Source organism: Aptenodytes patagonicus, chromosome 8, assembly GCF_965638725.1.
Source record: "Aptenodytes patagonicus chromosome 8, bAptPat1.pri.cur, whole genome shotgun sequence".
NCBI lineage: Eukaryota > Metazoa > Chordata > Aves > Sphenisciformes > Spheniscidae > Aptenodytes > Aptenodytes patagonicus.
In genome coordinates, this window is record NC_134956.1 from 3356438 (window position 1) to 3372891 (window position 16454).

Here is a 16454-nt window from a genome sequence, read left to right on the forward strand (position 1 = left end):
TTCATATTTACAGTTACCTCAGCAGAATTAGTGACATCACTTACCATTTCAGAATTTTTCCAGATATTTATTATATGTTAAAATTTTGTTGTTTACATCTCAGCTATGGCCTCACATAAAACCTCTTCAAAAAATTATGGTACTTTAAAATGAACCATCAGGTGTACCACACAAAATGAGAACTTAAACGTAGGAGGTTTGGAGTTGCGCGAGCAGGCAGTAGAAGTGCAAAGCAGAGAAATTAGTGGGTGAGCAGAGGTTCTGAGGTAATTTTTTTTTTTTTTTTTTTAAAGTTGAATTACAAGTTTTGATTTTTACAGGTAACCTGCAGTCTGTACCTATTGCAGTAAGGTAACTTTTTCATCATTTCTGGATTGTATATGTATGCACGTGTTCCAGCAGTGACATAATTTTTCATTTAATAAATCCCAGAGGTTTACTTACGGATGGAATGAGTGATTGCCATTACAAAGCAACCAGTGCTACCTTTTAAAACAATCCTATGAGTGTTGGAGCAAAGATGGCCAAATATTAAAAAAAAATTCCTGTGAGAAAAATAAGTAGGATCTGAGATTGTGTTAATTGATTTTACTGTACATTAGATTTAGATTTCAGTTTTGTGGGTTTGGCTTTTGACTAAGGTCTTACATCATGTGGTTCGCTTGCATTCTTTCATACTTGTGAATATTTAGCCTTCAGGATGGGAAGCTCTTCTGTATCTGAATATTTTTGCTTGGTGCAGGCAGGCAGTAATGGGAGACTCCTTTATGCATTTCACGGCTTATTATTAATTTATTTCTTTTACTGTGAAATCTGTTCTCCTGGTTGATTACATTTGCAAGTAACTATCTGGTCCAAGATTTTATCTCTGAAAATCTTGTTTTGGTGAGGATAAATATAGAAAGTCTGACTTATGTTTGTTTATATGTAAGATTATCCTATTTCTTGTTAGTATGTTTTCAATGGTTTTACTTTGACTTCTCATCTCAAAGGTCTTTCCATTCGCTGTAGCACTAAGCTGGAAAAAAATTTTTGTGACTTGAAATTTTTTAGGTGAAGGAACTGCAGGATTCTGATCAGAGAGGGGTGGAGAGAGCAGGGAAAAATAGGTACGGTTGGTGCACGCGTACTTCTGACTCTGAAAGAACTTGTGTAAATATGATGCTTAATTCTCCAAACAGGGCCTGATGCTCAAGTTGAAAAATTCAAAAGAACAAAAGCTCTTTTCTGGGAAGAGTTAAATTTAATTATTGGTGGCTGGAGAAGCTTTGAGGCAGCGCTTAAAATCCTGGGTGCCTTTGCTGAGTTGTTTCTAGCCGGAGGCAGAAAGTGAAGATTTAGCCACCTGCTTCTTTCCTTGTTAACCACACTTGAATGGGGGAAGAAACGGAGGATTTGCCAGCTACAGACCTGGGTTAAAGAACCCCTTTGTAGCCAGCTGGCTAGCAAACTGCTGTTCTGGAGCCCTCCAGAACCACAGCAGGAGGCATAGCTGCTGTAGTGCTGCTTCGAGAAAGGTGTTAATGGAAGATCAGTCGTCAGTTTTATCTGTGCATCGGTCTGAACATAATCTTTAGTTTGTCCAAAAGATTTCCTGCAGGGGGGAATATATACTGTACAAATAATGTTTAAATACAGCAATGGCAAAAAGGGAGGGCATTCTTGATCTTTCTCAGGAAGCCATATCAGATGTCCAGGTTCTGTGGAGGAAGTGATTCTTGCAAAAACAATAATCTCTTGCAAGTTGCCTACTTGAAAGCTTTTTGGGATGGAGTACTAAGCCATAAAATGAAAAGGCTACTCAAAGTAACAGGGAAGCATAAAGCTAATAGAACGGGATGAAAAAGGGTTATGTATTTAGGTGGCAGCCATTCAAAGTTGATGTGGTTTGAAGAGCGTATTGGGCTGTTTGGAGTATTTTTTCATGTTATGAATACTTTAGATAATTGGCTGACGCTCAAAGAGCAAACTGCTAATACTTTCAGGTTTTGTTTGGGGTTTTTTTAGTGAATTTGGATTGCTTAAAAAATTCCGAGTAAGTGAAACTTAGGATTTTTCCCTCTGGATATATATCACTGTATTTTGAAATTCCACCTTAAATTCTTGTTTTCCCACCTCACAGTAACAGAATTAATGTGTGCAAGTAGATACTTCTGCAGGGAATGATCCCCATCAGGTGGAGAAGATACTTTATATCAGTGGATTATAAATCCTTAAGTTGTCTTTAAGGAAAGCAGCTGTCCTCTTTCAGACTTAAGAGTTTGTGAATAAATACAGTAGAGGGTGTTAGAAAATGAATATTATAAGGATGCTGAAAATACTAAAATCGTATTTGAATTAGGTTACACAAATGAAAGTTTACTCTTAAGTAATATTATGCATTGTGTTTGTATAAAGAAAAACATCTTACATGAGAATTAAAAAGCACTGCAAGTGGATACTTGTTCTTTCTGCAAGTGAAATGCGCTCCTACAGTACAACCATTTCGAGTTAGAGCTCTATTTCTGCCAACAGGAGTGTGAAACGTCTGTGATTTCTTCACTTGGAGGTACAGTAATACTTTTGGCATCTGTTCCTTAAGGATCTGCAGGCTGGAAGTGAGTGCAAGCAACACTGTCCCCTTCGGTGGGCCTCTTTTTTTTTTTTCCTTTTCCTTAAGCAGCTGGCAGAGTTAGTCTGTTCCTGTAGGATGAGTGTGAATTACTGCCACTCTGTGCCAGCGAACAGAACAGCCGCATTTAAAGGTTGTACAACAAAAAAAATACTAAGAACAATGCATTTTAGCTACCTTTGAACTGGTTCCTGAGGAGGACTGAAACATTGCTTTCAATTAACAAACATTATTTAGAACCAAACTGAAGCAGACTTTCAGCTAACAGTCAGGATGTGTGTGGTTTTGGTATGACATCCATCTGAGCACATGATGCTTGGTAAGTGCTGGAGCCTTGGTTATGATTCATTGGGGAGAAACATGGAAAACAATGTCTGTTTTTCAAGTGTTGGAGCAATGAATTTAAGGTTGGAATCGTGTATAATTTTGCTAAAATAAACCTCCAAGTAGCATGAATACCTCTGTTAGAAGGGGAGTAAGGGTGATGGGTATGGCTGATGTAATAGCGTCCCACTGCCTGATGTTTGCTCAGGTTCTCACCGATATTAATTGCCAGCTATTTTTTCAGCCAGTGGAGATGCACTGGCACGTTCACCACTGAAGATGGAGTCCAGAGTTACATATGCTGATTTTTAGTCAAAGTGGGAGTTGGGGAATGGTAAAGCTGTTTGGGCAGCTGGATTTATTTGTGGTATATATTTTTAAATTATTTTTCAAACATGGTCAGAAATCCTTCCTTGTAATTTTCTGCCCTTACGTTTGAACTAAGAGATGCATCTCTCTACTTGTTCACTGCGTGTGGAATTTTTAAGCTAATTCACTTTAGTGAAACAGTTATCTTCAAACATATGCAATTTTGATTGCCCCTTCAGACAAAGCATCTAATATCGAAACAAGAATTACTCCTCTCAATAATAATGATAATAAATTGTAAGAAACTTTCAGTTTCTAATAGAAAATTATTTTTAAAGTTACATTTTAAACTAAATTATTTAGTAATATGAAATTGATGAATACTCTATAAATAATTTTATGTACAATTGTTATACAAGTGGAGTCAGATGTCTGTAGGATTTGCTATTTATATTTAAATAGGAGGGACTCAGAAGTGCTGGTATATTTTCACAAGGGCAGAGCTATCATGTTACTCTTCTACACAGTGCTGTAAAATTTTCAGCTGGGCTCAGAAAAAATACCTGATGTGGAAGTAGAAGCTTCAGGTATTTTTCGTTTTTTTGCTAAGACTATATAGTTGAGGGTAGATGAGGAGAGGATTTTTGAGGAGTTGAGCATAAACAGTTCCCTGCCCGGAAGAGGAGTTGTTCTAATTTAGGAAGAGGGAATTACTTGCTGGCAGAAAGGGCTAGGGTGTGGTCTGCTGAGATTACTGAGATAACTCAATAATTTTAGGTATCTTTAGGGAAGGTCTGCCTACTGTGCTGCGCTTCCTGACGTCAGACTGATCCTATTTCCCAGTTTCTTGGTCCCGTCTTCCAAAAATCTTTGCAGAAAAGGTCATTATTTATTTTGCTGTGACTTTTCGTTTAAAGCGAGGATGAGTGAAATAGGTGCTATTGTGTAAAATGGAAAATCTCTTTTGCTTGGGAATTTCAGTAGGTTTGTTCATCGCTGGTTGCTTGAGAGCTGCCCCTCCCCCCCCCAATAACTGCAGCACTAAGTTGTTGAAATCCCAGTTCTAAGAAAAAAAACCCAAACAACTGGTGTAGCTACATTTTTTATTTCATTTTACAAGTATTTTTGGTGGAGAAAACAAAGTTTTTTCTTTGAAAATCAGCTTGTGCTTATTAAAACAGAATATAATCATTCTGAACAGGGATTATTTTTTCCCTTTGAGGCAGTGAAAAGTAGGAATGTACTGGAGCTGGATGTCGTTTTGCCGCCTCCAAATGGTTATTTAAACTGTAGTAGACCAGACAATATTTATTTGAGAAGTAAGATTTTGGCTTGCAGCCACCAAAGATACTGCATTGCAGCAAGATGAATGAGCCGTCTCCACACAGCATTGCCTTTATCACTTGAACAATGATTTTAGCAATGTCTTTTCACGTATTATTTCCGAGGGTATCTAATGGCTGTTGTCCAGGTACAAAAACAGCCTGCAAAGGCGTACTATTTATGAAGTTCCATACTTGCTTCCTAAGGGGTGGTGAAGGATTAGTTGTTGCGTTCAGTAGCTGTTTCGGTACTGTAATTCAAGATGAGGCTACTGTACTTTAAATATAGAGCCTGTCGTGCTGCCATTAAGTCACACATTTGCATCAGTCATTAGCTCAGAGCAATGCAATTCTAAACTTCTTTCTTCTGAATGCTGATACTGCAAAGTAGTCTTGTGAATTGAAATGGTACCAAAGCTGGCAAAAGATGGAAATGTAGCACTGTGAGAACGTATTTCCTGGTGGTTTGTGTGCTGCTTTATTGTGTCTAAATCTGGCCTATAAAGGAGGATTCCAGAAACACATGATTTTCAGAGAACATCTTGAGCACCAGCTGTGAAACCTTAAAGGTTAGATTTTATGGTTGATTCTGCTAATCCGCAACTACTAATTTGTAATTAGTTAAAAGGGAGAAGCGATAGGCGGGGGGATCCGAAGGGTTACAAATTGTATTGTTATTCTGTTGGCTGTTCCCTCCTAAGCATGTCAGGGGAATTTGGCGTAGAGAATAAGCTGTGTCCTGAGGTTCTCAAGTCACTGGTTGCCTGGTACCGTATTAACCCTAGCTTGTATCACGATAAATGAGTTTTGATTCAGGCAGCAATAGCAGTTTTCTAACTTACACAACCAAGTGACTCTCGAGCAGGCTGAAGAATAGCACTGAAGACTCATGAGGAGTTCAGCAAAGGGTCCTGTTCCTGAATACAGCAGAGGTCTGCACCCTCATCTCAAGAAAGATTACAGCTTTTCTAGCTCTTACATGAGAGGGGCCACAAGGATGACAAAGTTATGGGAACGGTTTTTATTTGAAGAAAGCAGTTCCCTGGAGAAAAAAGGTTGCTGAACGGAGAGATGAACTCAGGAGTGGCATGAAGATGATAAGCAGGGAGCGATGGCTTTCTCTCTCTCCCAATAGAAGAACTAGGGCAATAGCAGACCAAGCCATTAGATTTTAGGTTAAAGAAGAAGCAAAAAGAGCCCGTGAAGAAAAGGAACTTGACAAAGCATGTAGTTTAAACTGTGGAATCCATTGCCACAGGATGCTGTTGAGGCTAAAAGCTTACACGGTCTCAAAAGGCACTTAAACAAATGCCGTGCAACACGGCAACCACCCCTGACTCCCGGGCAGGGTTACGGCAGAGCATCCCCGCACCCTGTACTGGGGTTTTAGCTTCTCCCTGAGGCTGCCAGCAGGGCTGCGTGGCCACGCCGGGTTAGGGGTGCTGGGCGAGCCTGCCGTGCTGAAAAGTGAACAGTGGGAGGTAGTGGCGTGGTGTTGGAGGGTGAACGTGAACACCAGTGCTGTTTTGATTTTAGATGATAGGGAGAAATCAACTTCAAGACAGAGTAATATTATTGTCTGTTTTTAACTAATGTAAACCAACAAGTAACCATTAGATTAATCTACATAATTTCTTCATTTATACAAACCTGCGAGGTTTTTCTGTAGCATTTTTGTTGGTAAGCTTTGGGGTTCCTTATTTTCCTCTGTTGGCAGGGCTTTTTTTTTCCCCTCAGCTGTTAGCAGTCCTTTTCGAGAGACTTTCTCAGATGCTGAAATAGGCAGTAGCTTCTTGGAGTTCTAACTTCTTTCAATACTGAATACTATTTGTACATCTTAATTTCTAGTATTACAGAAAACATTTTTCTATTCCTTTTCTGTCTCTGCCCAGTATTGATCAGATCATTTTTAAAGATTGCTCCTGCATATCAATTTGCTATGATATGCTTAAAAAGTGGGGGAAAACCCCTTGTAAATGGATTTTACCCACTTATACACAGGACATGTAGGACACCTCAGTATAACTTCAAGAATCTTCTGAAGATGGAATGTATTTTCCACAGATCAGCTTCTTCCTCGCCTCTTTCTTATGTGAAAGATAGACCGAGCTTGCTATTTCACACTGAGGCACTAGGTATTGCAGTGTGTTAACTCTTACAATACTGGTATGTTCCAGACTGCCAACACTGCTTACCTAGGTAAGTGGTTATGAACGACTGCCTTCACCAGTATGAAGGAAATACCTATCCTTTGATTCACTGGTTTGCCTTTAATGACAATTATATTGCTGTATGGAAACTGAACTATCTCATACTTAAGTACAAAATCAGTGTTATTTGAATTGCAGTGAATGATAGTAGATGTACTCACATCATTAGCCTGACATTTACTGTCCAGTAGTAGTTTGAAATTACTCTTTTAGAGAACAGTTGTAATTAAACGATTCTGGGATAAGTGCAGTGTAGTTTGCTTTTCCTTCATTTTCTGCTCTGAAAATTTTGCTTCCTGCCTTGACTCACTGCATTTTGCTGGTATCAACGCTTGTCTTCTGAGTAAAATAAACTTTTCTTGGGCTTCAGCAATGCTTAGTGAATATTGCAGTGTTAGGAGACAGAGTGGGATTAACAGTATGTTAAATGAGGAGGTGTCTGATCTTAACAAAACATGATCAGTCGTTACTTTAACTCAGTGCATTTAGATAAGTAACTGAAGAAATTCTAGGCTGAAAAAAAATGTTGGTTGCCACAGCTTGCAAATGTAAATCATTGGCTTATCTTTGCAGGGAGGTGGCTGGATAGACCAGGGATACCTCACTGAGGGATTCTATACCCCTCCTCACAAAGCAAAATGCATTGCCTCGTGTTTCTTAAAGGGATTTAATGTTGCATGTCTCATTATAGCTTGTAACAATAGTAAGGCCTTTGACTTTTTTCTCTTTCATGTATTAGAAACAAGACTGCCAATGGAGATTATCGGAAGGAGCACAGAGAAAGGAGTCGCAGCCCAATAGAGCGGGCTGCTGCCCCCACAATGAGCCTTCATGCCAATCACATGTATGCCTCAATCCCAAGCTTGACCATGGATCAACCTCTAGCACTGACCAAAAACAGCATGGATGCAACCCGAACAGTTGGCATCACACCTACACTGACTTCTGTGGAACGGCAGCAGGTACTGGCTTCTAGGTTGACAAGAAACTCTGGGTGGTTGTAGGAATCCTTGCGGTAGACACAATGAGGACTTCCCAGATGTAAGCAGAACGTATTGTGAGTTACAATAGGTAGGCGATACTTCTCTTTAGGCAAAATGTATTTTAAAAATGCACAATGAACGTCACAGCTCATTGTGTTTAATCTGAATAAATTGCTGATGTTTAAATGTATCTGTCACAGAATTCTTGGCCTTCCTGCTTTTTCTGATGCTTTGCTAAGCTTGTGAATGCATGTGTTCTATTTGGGAATGCAAAGTCTGTGGCTGAGCGAAGCTCCAGTACCTGCTAGGCAATAACTGATGCAGTTCACAGGTAAAGAGGGTGTTCATCTGTGCTCCTCTTGGCAATCAGTGCGTGCTTCCCTCCCCTCTGTCCCAGCTCTCTCCCGCCGGGACTGCTGAAGAAGAGGTGCAAGACAGAAAGGGCATAAAGGAGAATTTTGCACTGAATTTCCCAGGTGAAAGAAGCTGGAATGACCTTAGTTGTTTTAGCCAGCCAAAAGCATTCATTGCGTTGTTCAGGGCAGTGTTGTATCACTATTTCATAATGACTTTCCCTAAAACGAAGTAATGATTTTTGATTATTTTATAGTTTATTTCCATATGCTGGAGTGGTTTTCTTTGTTTTGTTTTGTTTTTGCCTGGTTGTTGGGTTTTTGGCTTGCCGTCTTGTACATTGTATTTGTTTTCCTTCAGAACTGCTGAAGATGAGCCATCTCTATGCAGTTTATACAGTAAGTTTTCTTCTAGGTCAGACTCATCCCTCTCACAAGTGGAGAGACAAAGCAAGATAATTGAGTTGTGATGAGCTGTTAGTGTTGAGAAATTAAAGTGTACCCAAGCTCTTCCGTCCGTCCTTCCTTCCTTCCTTCCTCCCCTACCGTGATGCCCTGCAGAGGGTAAACACTTTGAGTGGATGATCTTTCAGAGGTCGGGCTTTTTCATATGCAATTTATGAAAGCTGCTTTTCACTGGAGCCGTATACTTTACATCTACTGTGTAGATTTTCATGGTGGCTGGCTACGTACGCTAGTCTTTTGCATTTTGCTATGCCAAAATGCCTAGCTTTACGCTAGTGTTGCTGATATCTTGCATCATTTGGCACGCAGATTGCAGAGTTATTGTTCCGTGCAGAACAGCTCTTCTTTGCTCTCGGCGTTCAGTGATGACAGAGGAGGAAGGGACAGGCTTCCACTGACGACACTGGTGCCCTTTGATGGTATTACCGTCGCCTCTCAGCTTAGCAGCTAACACCACTGACACTCTTCTATTTTGGTGTGTTTGACTTGGGCCGATTCCTGTTGCCCATTACCAGATTCCTCTCTCTCTCGTTATCTTTGATGTTTTGAGCTAGATTACAATCTGTTTTCTTGGAAAAATAGGATGTTGAGGTAAGACCTTGCTAAGAGCACAGAGTAGGAATCATACAAAGAAAAACGTGTCTTGAAAATAAGAAATCCTAGTTTAATGATTTGTTGTTTTGTTTTGTTTTGTTTTTTTTTTAACTTAACATGTTGAATGGGATTTCATCTTACTTTTTTCCTAATAAAGAAGTGGGAGAAAAACACCTTCTTCTTTTAGGCAGCGTGGGGTTAGTCAGCTTCTATAGTCACTGTTACTAAATTCTCAGCTTATCTCAATATTTTCATATAAATGTGTATAGTCTGCTCAGTGCAGCTGTACACGCAGAACCATACCAGGGGATTCTGTAAGATGCCTTATCCTGCCTCTCAGATCCTTTGTGGTGTTGGTACATGCATTCTTGAGACAAGCTCTTTTATTGCCTCTCTCTACTTCCCACCTCTTGCATGTCTAAAATACTCTTCTGAAGCGATAAGCACGTATACACTTCTCAAAAACCGCTTCACAGATGCTCAAAATCTTGGCCCCTATAAAAAAGAAAATAAATACTTCCACATGTGAACTGCTTACAGAAAAAATGAAATGATTCACTTTTTTTCTTCTGTGCTGACAGCAAAGTAAAGAAAGTAAAGAAGATGTAAATAGCATCATTCCCGTTGTGTCTAGACAAATAGCATTAAACCTCCCCTTGAAAGCTCATCTCTCTTACTTCGGTCTTGCTCTTACTCTGTCTAGACTAAAGTACCACTGAACAATGAAAACTCTTCCCTTCCTCGTTGACTTTGTACGGTGGTAGGGAAAGTAGTGATTTTTGTGGGTTGCTGCACAGATTTGTACAATGGACAAGAAATTAAAACTGTGTTAACTACATCAATTCTGTTAATCTTTTGGACCCTTAACAATTAACTTGCATTGAGTATAGCAAAATGGACTCTTCCTTGCGTCATAAAACATAACAAAGATGCAAAGCAAAACTAGTTCAATACCTGTGTTATTTCCCTTCAGCCACCTGGAGAAACTGGGACATTTCTTGTCCTAAGGCCTTGTTTCAATGTCACATTTGCATAGTAGACAACTATAAGAAGAGTTTTATTTTTATACTTTGTACAAAGTATACATTGCAGAATTAAGATTATGTGACTAGACATTTTGGGGAATTTGCATGTGTTGAGAATGAAAAAGGATGATGTTTATTAAGTAGTGCTGGAAAGGCAAATTAATTACAACAGGAAAGTACTTGCGGTCAAGTCTCGCGCAGGAGCTCTTCGTGTTTTACATCTTACTGTTTTGTGGCTGAAGTACGAAATACAGAGTTAGGCTAGGAGAACTTAACTGCTGAATGAAAAGTGATAACACTAAAACTTGATTAACACTAGGAAGACAAATACCTGCAAAATTTGTAAGGCCCTTCTGAGTCCTGGAATCACGAGGATACGTGGACATAGAATGAAACCAATACTTAATGTGTTGACATTTAGTTCTGCATATGTAATGCCTGTGAAGTTGAAACAGTCACTGTAAAATCACTTCAGTGCTTTTAATGATTTGCTTTTATACCGCCCTTTTTCTATATGGCTGCTTGCCACTTAAATAACTAAGAACCATTATGGAAATGCAATGTGGCTTTTTTTATTAAATCAGACAAAGTAATAGCCGAATATTTTGGGTTTTAATACGCTTTATTGAATTGGATAGTTTATGGGTTATTTCACTGCTGGGATTCAGTTCAGTGTACATCTCAAGTGATTACGCAGTGAACTGCTGCTAATATGGCTTTGGCCAATTGCCGGAGCGAGTGACGGTTTTCCTTTTTCTTCCATGTTAGAACCGTCCATCCGTAATCACCTGTGCTTCCGCGAACAACCGGAACTGTAACCTCTCTCATTGCCCCATCGCTCACAGTGGCTGCGGTTCAGCAATGCCTGCCTACAGAAGACCCTCTAGCAGTAAGTTACATGTCCACACTCTTAACTGCCTGATTAGAATTGGAGAACAAAATCGTCTCGCTAACCGTAACTGTGTAGGCACTGATGTATTAACAGGAATAAAAGGAGGTGAAACAATAAACACCTCTTTGTATCCTGTCTACGCAGAGACATGCTAGCACAGGTCCCCTCGGCAGTCTTTCTAACCGTCAATCCTATGCTGTGGTAGAAAGCACCAGTTCAAACTTAGGGGGAGAGAGGTGTTCTTTTTTCTTGTTTTGAAAAGCTGCTTTAAAAAAACAAACACCCCACACAGACAAATAAGTCATTATGTTTATTTTAGTCTAACTGACAAACAGCAGACAGGGCCAGCAGATCCAACCATGCTCTTATTTTAGGAGCTGTAGTTCCCCCAGCCTTTCAGTAGTCAGTAGACTTTTATGATTCAGCTGCAGTCACGAAAATCTTTTCCTGCAGATACAAATACTCTTCCAAAGCACATACCCTCCACCTTTCTCTCATGGAGAACACAAAAAGCTTTGGAGGAGGGCGGTTGCTATAGCAACCCAAGCAGGGAGCTTTAGCTTTCTACCTTCTGTGCAATTCGTACTTTGCATGAAATCGTTTCATGCAGTACTTGCTGGGGAACCTTGGGCTGTTTCTCTTCACTTTCTCTCACTGTGTGTGCGACGGGGGGAAACACAGCCCTTTTCATTTCAAGTCATATACCTGCTGATGCATAGCTTTAACACACAGCATTTCCAAAAGGCCATGGCAGTGAGGCTTCATCAACCAGAATGTGTTGATGTAACAATACCGGTATGACATAGGTAGCAACCTAAAAGTCCGTAGTAAGATGATGATGATGATTATATATATATTTTAAAAAAGATCAATGTATTGTTGAAAGCTGGAATTAGAAGCTGAAGTGAGACCCTGGAGAGGATATATTACACAATTAGAGAAGTCAGTAGTTAGAGATCTAGGATGTTGGAAGTTTTCTAGAAAACTGCTGTTACTTGTCTAAGGAGAGCTGCTTCTTTGAGCCCCCAGCTGTATTTACATGGGCTTTGGAATAGTTGTTAATGTTTTCAGGAAATATTTGTCTCTTGTCACTTGAAGAGGTCTTTGTGCGCGACATTTATTTTAGGATCAATCAAGTCTTGCTGTAGCATGAAGGACAATGGCATGGATCTCGACAGCTTTAAGGATTTTTGAAAGATAAATCTCATTTAGAGACACAGATTTTGTTTCTAAATTGTAAAACTGCAACTCTCTCATATTTAGTCTGAGGAATTATTACTATTATCATTCAAAACCTGATTTTTAAGGTTCTTTGTTCCTCTTGTAATAGTAGTACACCATTTTAATGCTTGTAGTTCCTAATGCAGAGGTAATGATTCATTTAGTTTTCTGACTGGCTCCTAGCACAAGCACGTCAAGTAAGATGAAACCCTGAAATCAGCTTTTGGCGTGCTGTAATTTAGGATGGGGTCTCCTCACATCTGACTGGTATCAGCAGGCTTGGGAGCTGATTTTAAAGAACTGTTTCCATCTTTAACTCTATTTAAGCCTCAATGTAAGTTCTGTGTGATTGTTTTGGGAGAGGGTTTCCACAGAGTCAGAGCTGTAGCTGTTACTAGCCTGAGGGAGAACTATAATTATATATAAAATGCTTATCTGGCATGATGCAGGTCACAGAAATGCAAAACTAACTCCATTTATTCCTTTTTTTTTTGTCATTTTAAGTCCTTCCATCTTTTTCCCCACCCCATTCACTACCAGTTCTGTAACGCTGTAACAAGTCTTGCTTTATGCTGAGGTGATAGGAAAATGGGAGAAAATACGGGTTCTGAATCCAGTACTTGGTGCCAGGATTCTGCGCTGAAATAATGCATCTTCTGCCTCCTTTCCCCATCCAGCTACCACTGCCTGTGACCCAGTGGTGGAAGAGCACTTCCGCCGAAGCCTTGGCAAGAATTACAAGGAGCCTGAGCCAGTGGCAAACTCTGTGTCCATCACAGGATCAGTTGACGACCACTTTGCCAAAGCACTCGGGGATACATGGCTTCAGATTAAAGCTGCGAAGGACGGAGTCTCTAGCAGTCCCGAGTCTGCTTCACGGCGCAGCCAGTCTTCCCCTTCCTCTCATATGGTCAATCATAATCACTCGCCCTCGGTGGTCTCATGAAGAGAGGACCGTTACGTTTGTGAATTTGCATGGTTTGACTGAGCTTTGAACAGTGCTTAAAATAGTGTTGGGGGAGGGGAGATTAGTTTTCAACACATGTTTTTGTGTACTCACTTTTTATTTGTAAAAGGGTGCCCTTAAAGATGATAGCAGGAACTATTTCATAAAGATTCATACGATGTAGCATCCTTTTTTCCTGCCTCAATTACCAAAGAAACCTCTGATGCAAATCTGCTGCCCCTTAAAAAAAAATAATGCACGCTAATCCACAAAAGCCATTACACTTAGTTGGTTGACCCAAATGCTTTTTGCTTTTATTAGCTTCTTGAGACTAGAATTTGTCTGGTTTGCTTACATTGCCCCCCCCCCCTTTTTTTTTTCCCTCTGTGAAGTAATTTTGTATGTATATACTTGAAAAGAACTGTCATGTATGATTTGCACTATTGGAGGAGGACTGAAGTTGCATAGCAACTTTCTGGAAGATGCTAATATTTTGAGGGCAAACTGCTGAAAAAAGGGTTTAAGGATGACATTTCTATCAGTTTGATTTTTCTTAAAGCAGAACAGCTTTGGAAGGGGAAGTCTCATACAGGTTATAGGTCTTTCTCTCTTTAGATTTCAGGTGCTTAGTGCTTGCAACTGGACTGCATAATTTACAGAACACGGGCATTTTTTCCTAAACACTGCAGTTTGTTAGAATAGAGCTGAGGTTGGAGGGTTCAATAGTGCTTAACGATGCATGTTTTATGAAAAATAGCTGGTATCTATTAATGTATAGACAGTAAGAATCATAATACTTATTAGCTTTTCTTCAGAATTAGTTTATTTTTGTCAGTAACAATCCTAGATATACTTACTGCTGGTACAGTTGTACTCTATGATATTTGTATTTGATATTCACTTTAGTAGCAGCCAGCAAAAGAGGACAGCCTCAGGACAGGCCTCAAGTGACGCAGTTTAGAGATATATGATGCGTGGTACAGGATGCTATAGCTTTGCGCATGACTGAGTAATTGTTTCTGTCTGCAGCACTGTCTGCTTAACAGGAATTTGCTTCCTAAAACTAAGTCTGTGTAATCCACCTTTAACTAGCTGCAGAAACTGCTACCGTTACGTATCTTGGCTGGACAACAGATTGTTACAGTTTGTGAAATATGATCTTTAATTTTTTTAAGCTTATTCATAAACCTATGCCAAGTTGCAGCATACATTCCTCCATTAGAAAACTTTATACAGGTATTACTGCATTTATTACCGTTTGCTATATTAATAGCTACTAACTAGAAATTAGGCAATAGAGGCGGGCATAAAACCACAGCTGTGCTAGTACTAAGAGCTTCTCTTCTTCTTGTTAAGTGTAACTACTCTCCCCCATACATTCCATCTTCCCAGTACAGTTGCAACTAGGGCTTTTTTTTATACTGGGTTACCTGAAATGATTGGTTCAGTGTAGAAAGTTAGAACTAGTTGGAAGATGAACTACACGTGATGTATTATGGACTATGTTACAGTATTGGGTCCATTGTGGCTTTTATTTTATGTGTTTGTTTTTTTTTTTTAAAGTTAAGCTATTTAATTTGGAAAAGGTGCAGGGTAGAAAGAGATCGGGAGATTGGCTCTTACTCTTGTTGAGAAGGTGGCTGCTCAATTTTCTTTAAAAAAATTTAAAAAAAACGACAAAAAAAACCACCTAGGCCCCCAGTTTTAGACATTTCACTACCATCTTACTGGGTAGTCAACGCTTACTTGCTTTGGCATTCAGTACCCTACTCTCTGTAGGAAGATTGTTAAAAGAACACTTTTTTATATAGGTAACTTTAAGACCATCGTTACGCTGTGCGTAAAGAATGTACAGAGAAATTTGTAGGTATTTTTTGAGGAACAATTAATTTGTTAATGATATGTAGCTATTTAATTTTTCCCTTTCCTTTATTGTAATCATTCATTTTTTTTGTTTGGAGAAAAAAGTTGATCTTTTTTTTTGTTGTAGATTTGTCTGTAATACAGTAAAAGTGCAGGAACACAGTTATTCTATGAGAACACTGCATTAGCATTAATAGCCACTAGTTTGTTATTGCTACAGGCTACTGAGCATTGTAACAGTAAAATACTAATACTGTAGATGGACTCTGTGGAAAATGTGACTCCTATATTTCTTTGTAAACACAAATAAGATAATGTTTTTAAAGCTAATATTTTCAATAATAGCTGTTTTACAAGGTTACGTTTACTTATCTGAGATAGGTAAATGGATTTGAGGGCAATAAAGATTTAATGTGATATGTCCAGTAAAACATATATTAGACACAATAATGTCACGAAAGCCAAAGGGTTGGGGGGAGGTGGAAGGAAACTAAACTGAACTCACCCTCGTGAGACGTGGTGAAGTTTCTTCACAGAGCCAGGTTATCTACAGTTCAGTTTGAAAGATTCTCTCTGTGTTTGTAAATCTGTAATATACCATTCTTTTGTGGCCTTGTTTCACCTGGGAAAAAAAAAGGTTTGGCAGGCCATCTTTTTTTTTTTGTACTTAAAAGTAGCCTTAAAGAACAATAAAGTGCTCTTAAATCACAGGTGTGTACATACTCTTCTGTATTGGTCACTAAGAGAGGAAGCTGGTTTCTGTACTTCACGAGCTGGAAGCAGAAACAAACTGCTGTTCGTGCCATGTTTTCCTTCTGAGGAAACCCAGTCCTTTAGGACTGTGACCCCATCGAAGGGGCTGGCGTAGCAATGGTCTGTTGGGTTTTTTTCCTACAAGAAACAGTCTTTACAACTACAAAGGGAACCTGTTGCTGCCACAGCAGAGCTGGGCAGAAATAGCCCCGGCTTTAGGAGGACATCCCTGGCCGCTGAGCACACGCTGGCAGCAGGCTCACTGATCAGGTCTGTGAGCCCAGTGTTGCTCTCCATACGGGGCTGAAGCAGCTGTTCCTTTTCCTAATGTAGCTCCGTCACCGTTTTGGAAAATATCGGCCAGTCGAGCATTTCTGTACCGTTTGTTTAGGAAAAGACTAGTATCTTAACTTACCTTCATTTTGTTTTGTCCCTCAACTTCTTCAAGTTTTATCTAGAGAACAGAAATTACTCCCTCAAGACGACAGCCGTATCTCAAATGTCGCCAGCCATGCCCTTGTGTTTTGGGCGAGCAGCATTTCAATAGAAGCTCATTCATTCATTTGACTGGAGACGGTTAATC

At 39.5% G+C, this 16454-nt stretch overlaps 1 protein-coding gene across 4 annotated transcripts in view; it reads left to right on the forward strand.

Annotated features, from left to right (window-relative positions):
• The window catches only part of VGLL4 (vestigial like family member 4), a 96500-nt gene extending 80674 nt beyond the window's left edge, over positions 1-15826 (forward strand). For all 4 annotated transcript variants that reach the window (XM_076345991.1, XM_076345992.1, XM_076345990.1 and 1 more), the window contains 3 exons: positions 7516-7738; positions 10965-11085; positions 12987-15826. In XM_076345991.1, coding sequence (XP_076202106.1) covers positions 7516-7738; positions 10965-11085; positions 12987-13255 — 613 coding nt within the window. In that variant the 3' untranslated portion in view covers positions 13256-15826. The remainder of the gene's footprint in view (positions 1-7515; positions 7739-10964; positions 11086-12986) is intronic.
• The last annotated feature ends 628 nt before the right edge of the window (positions 15827-16454 follow it).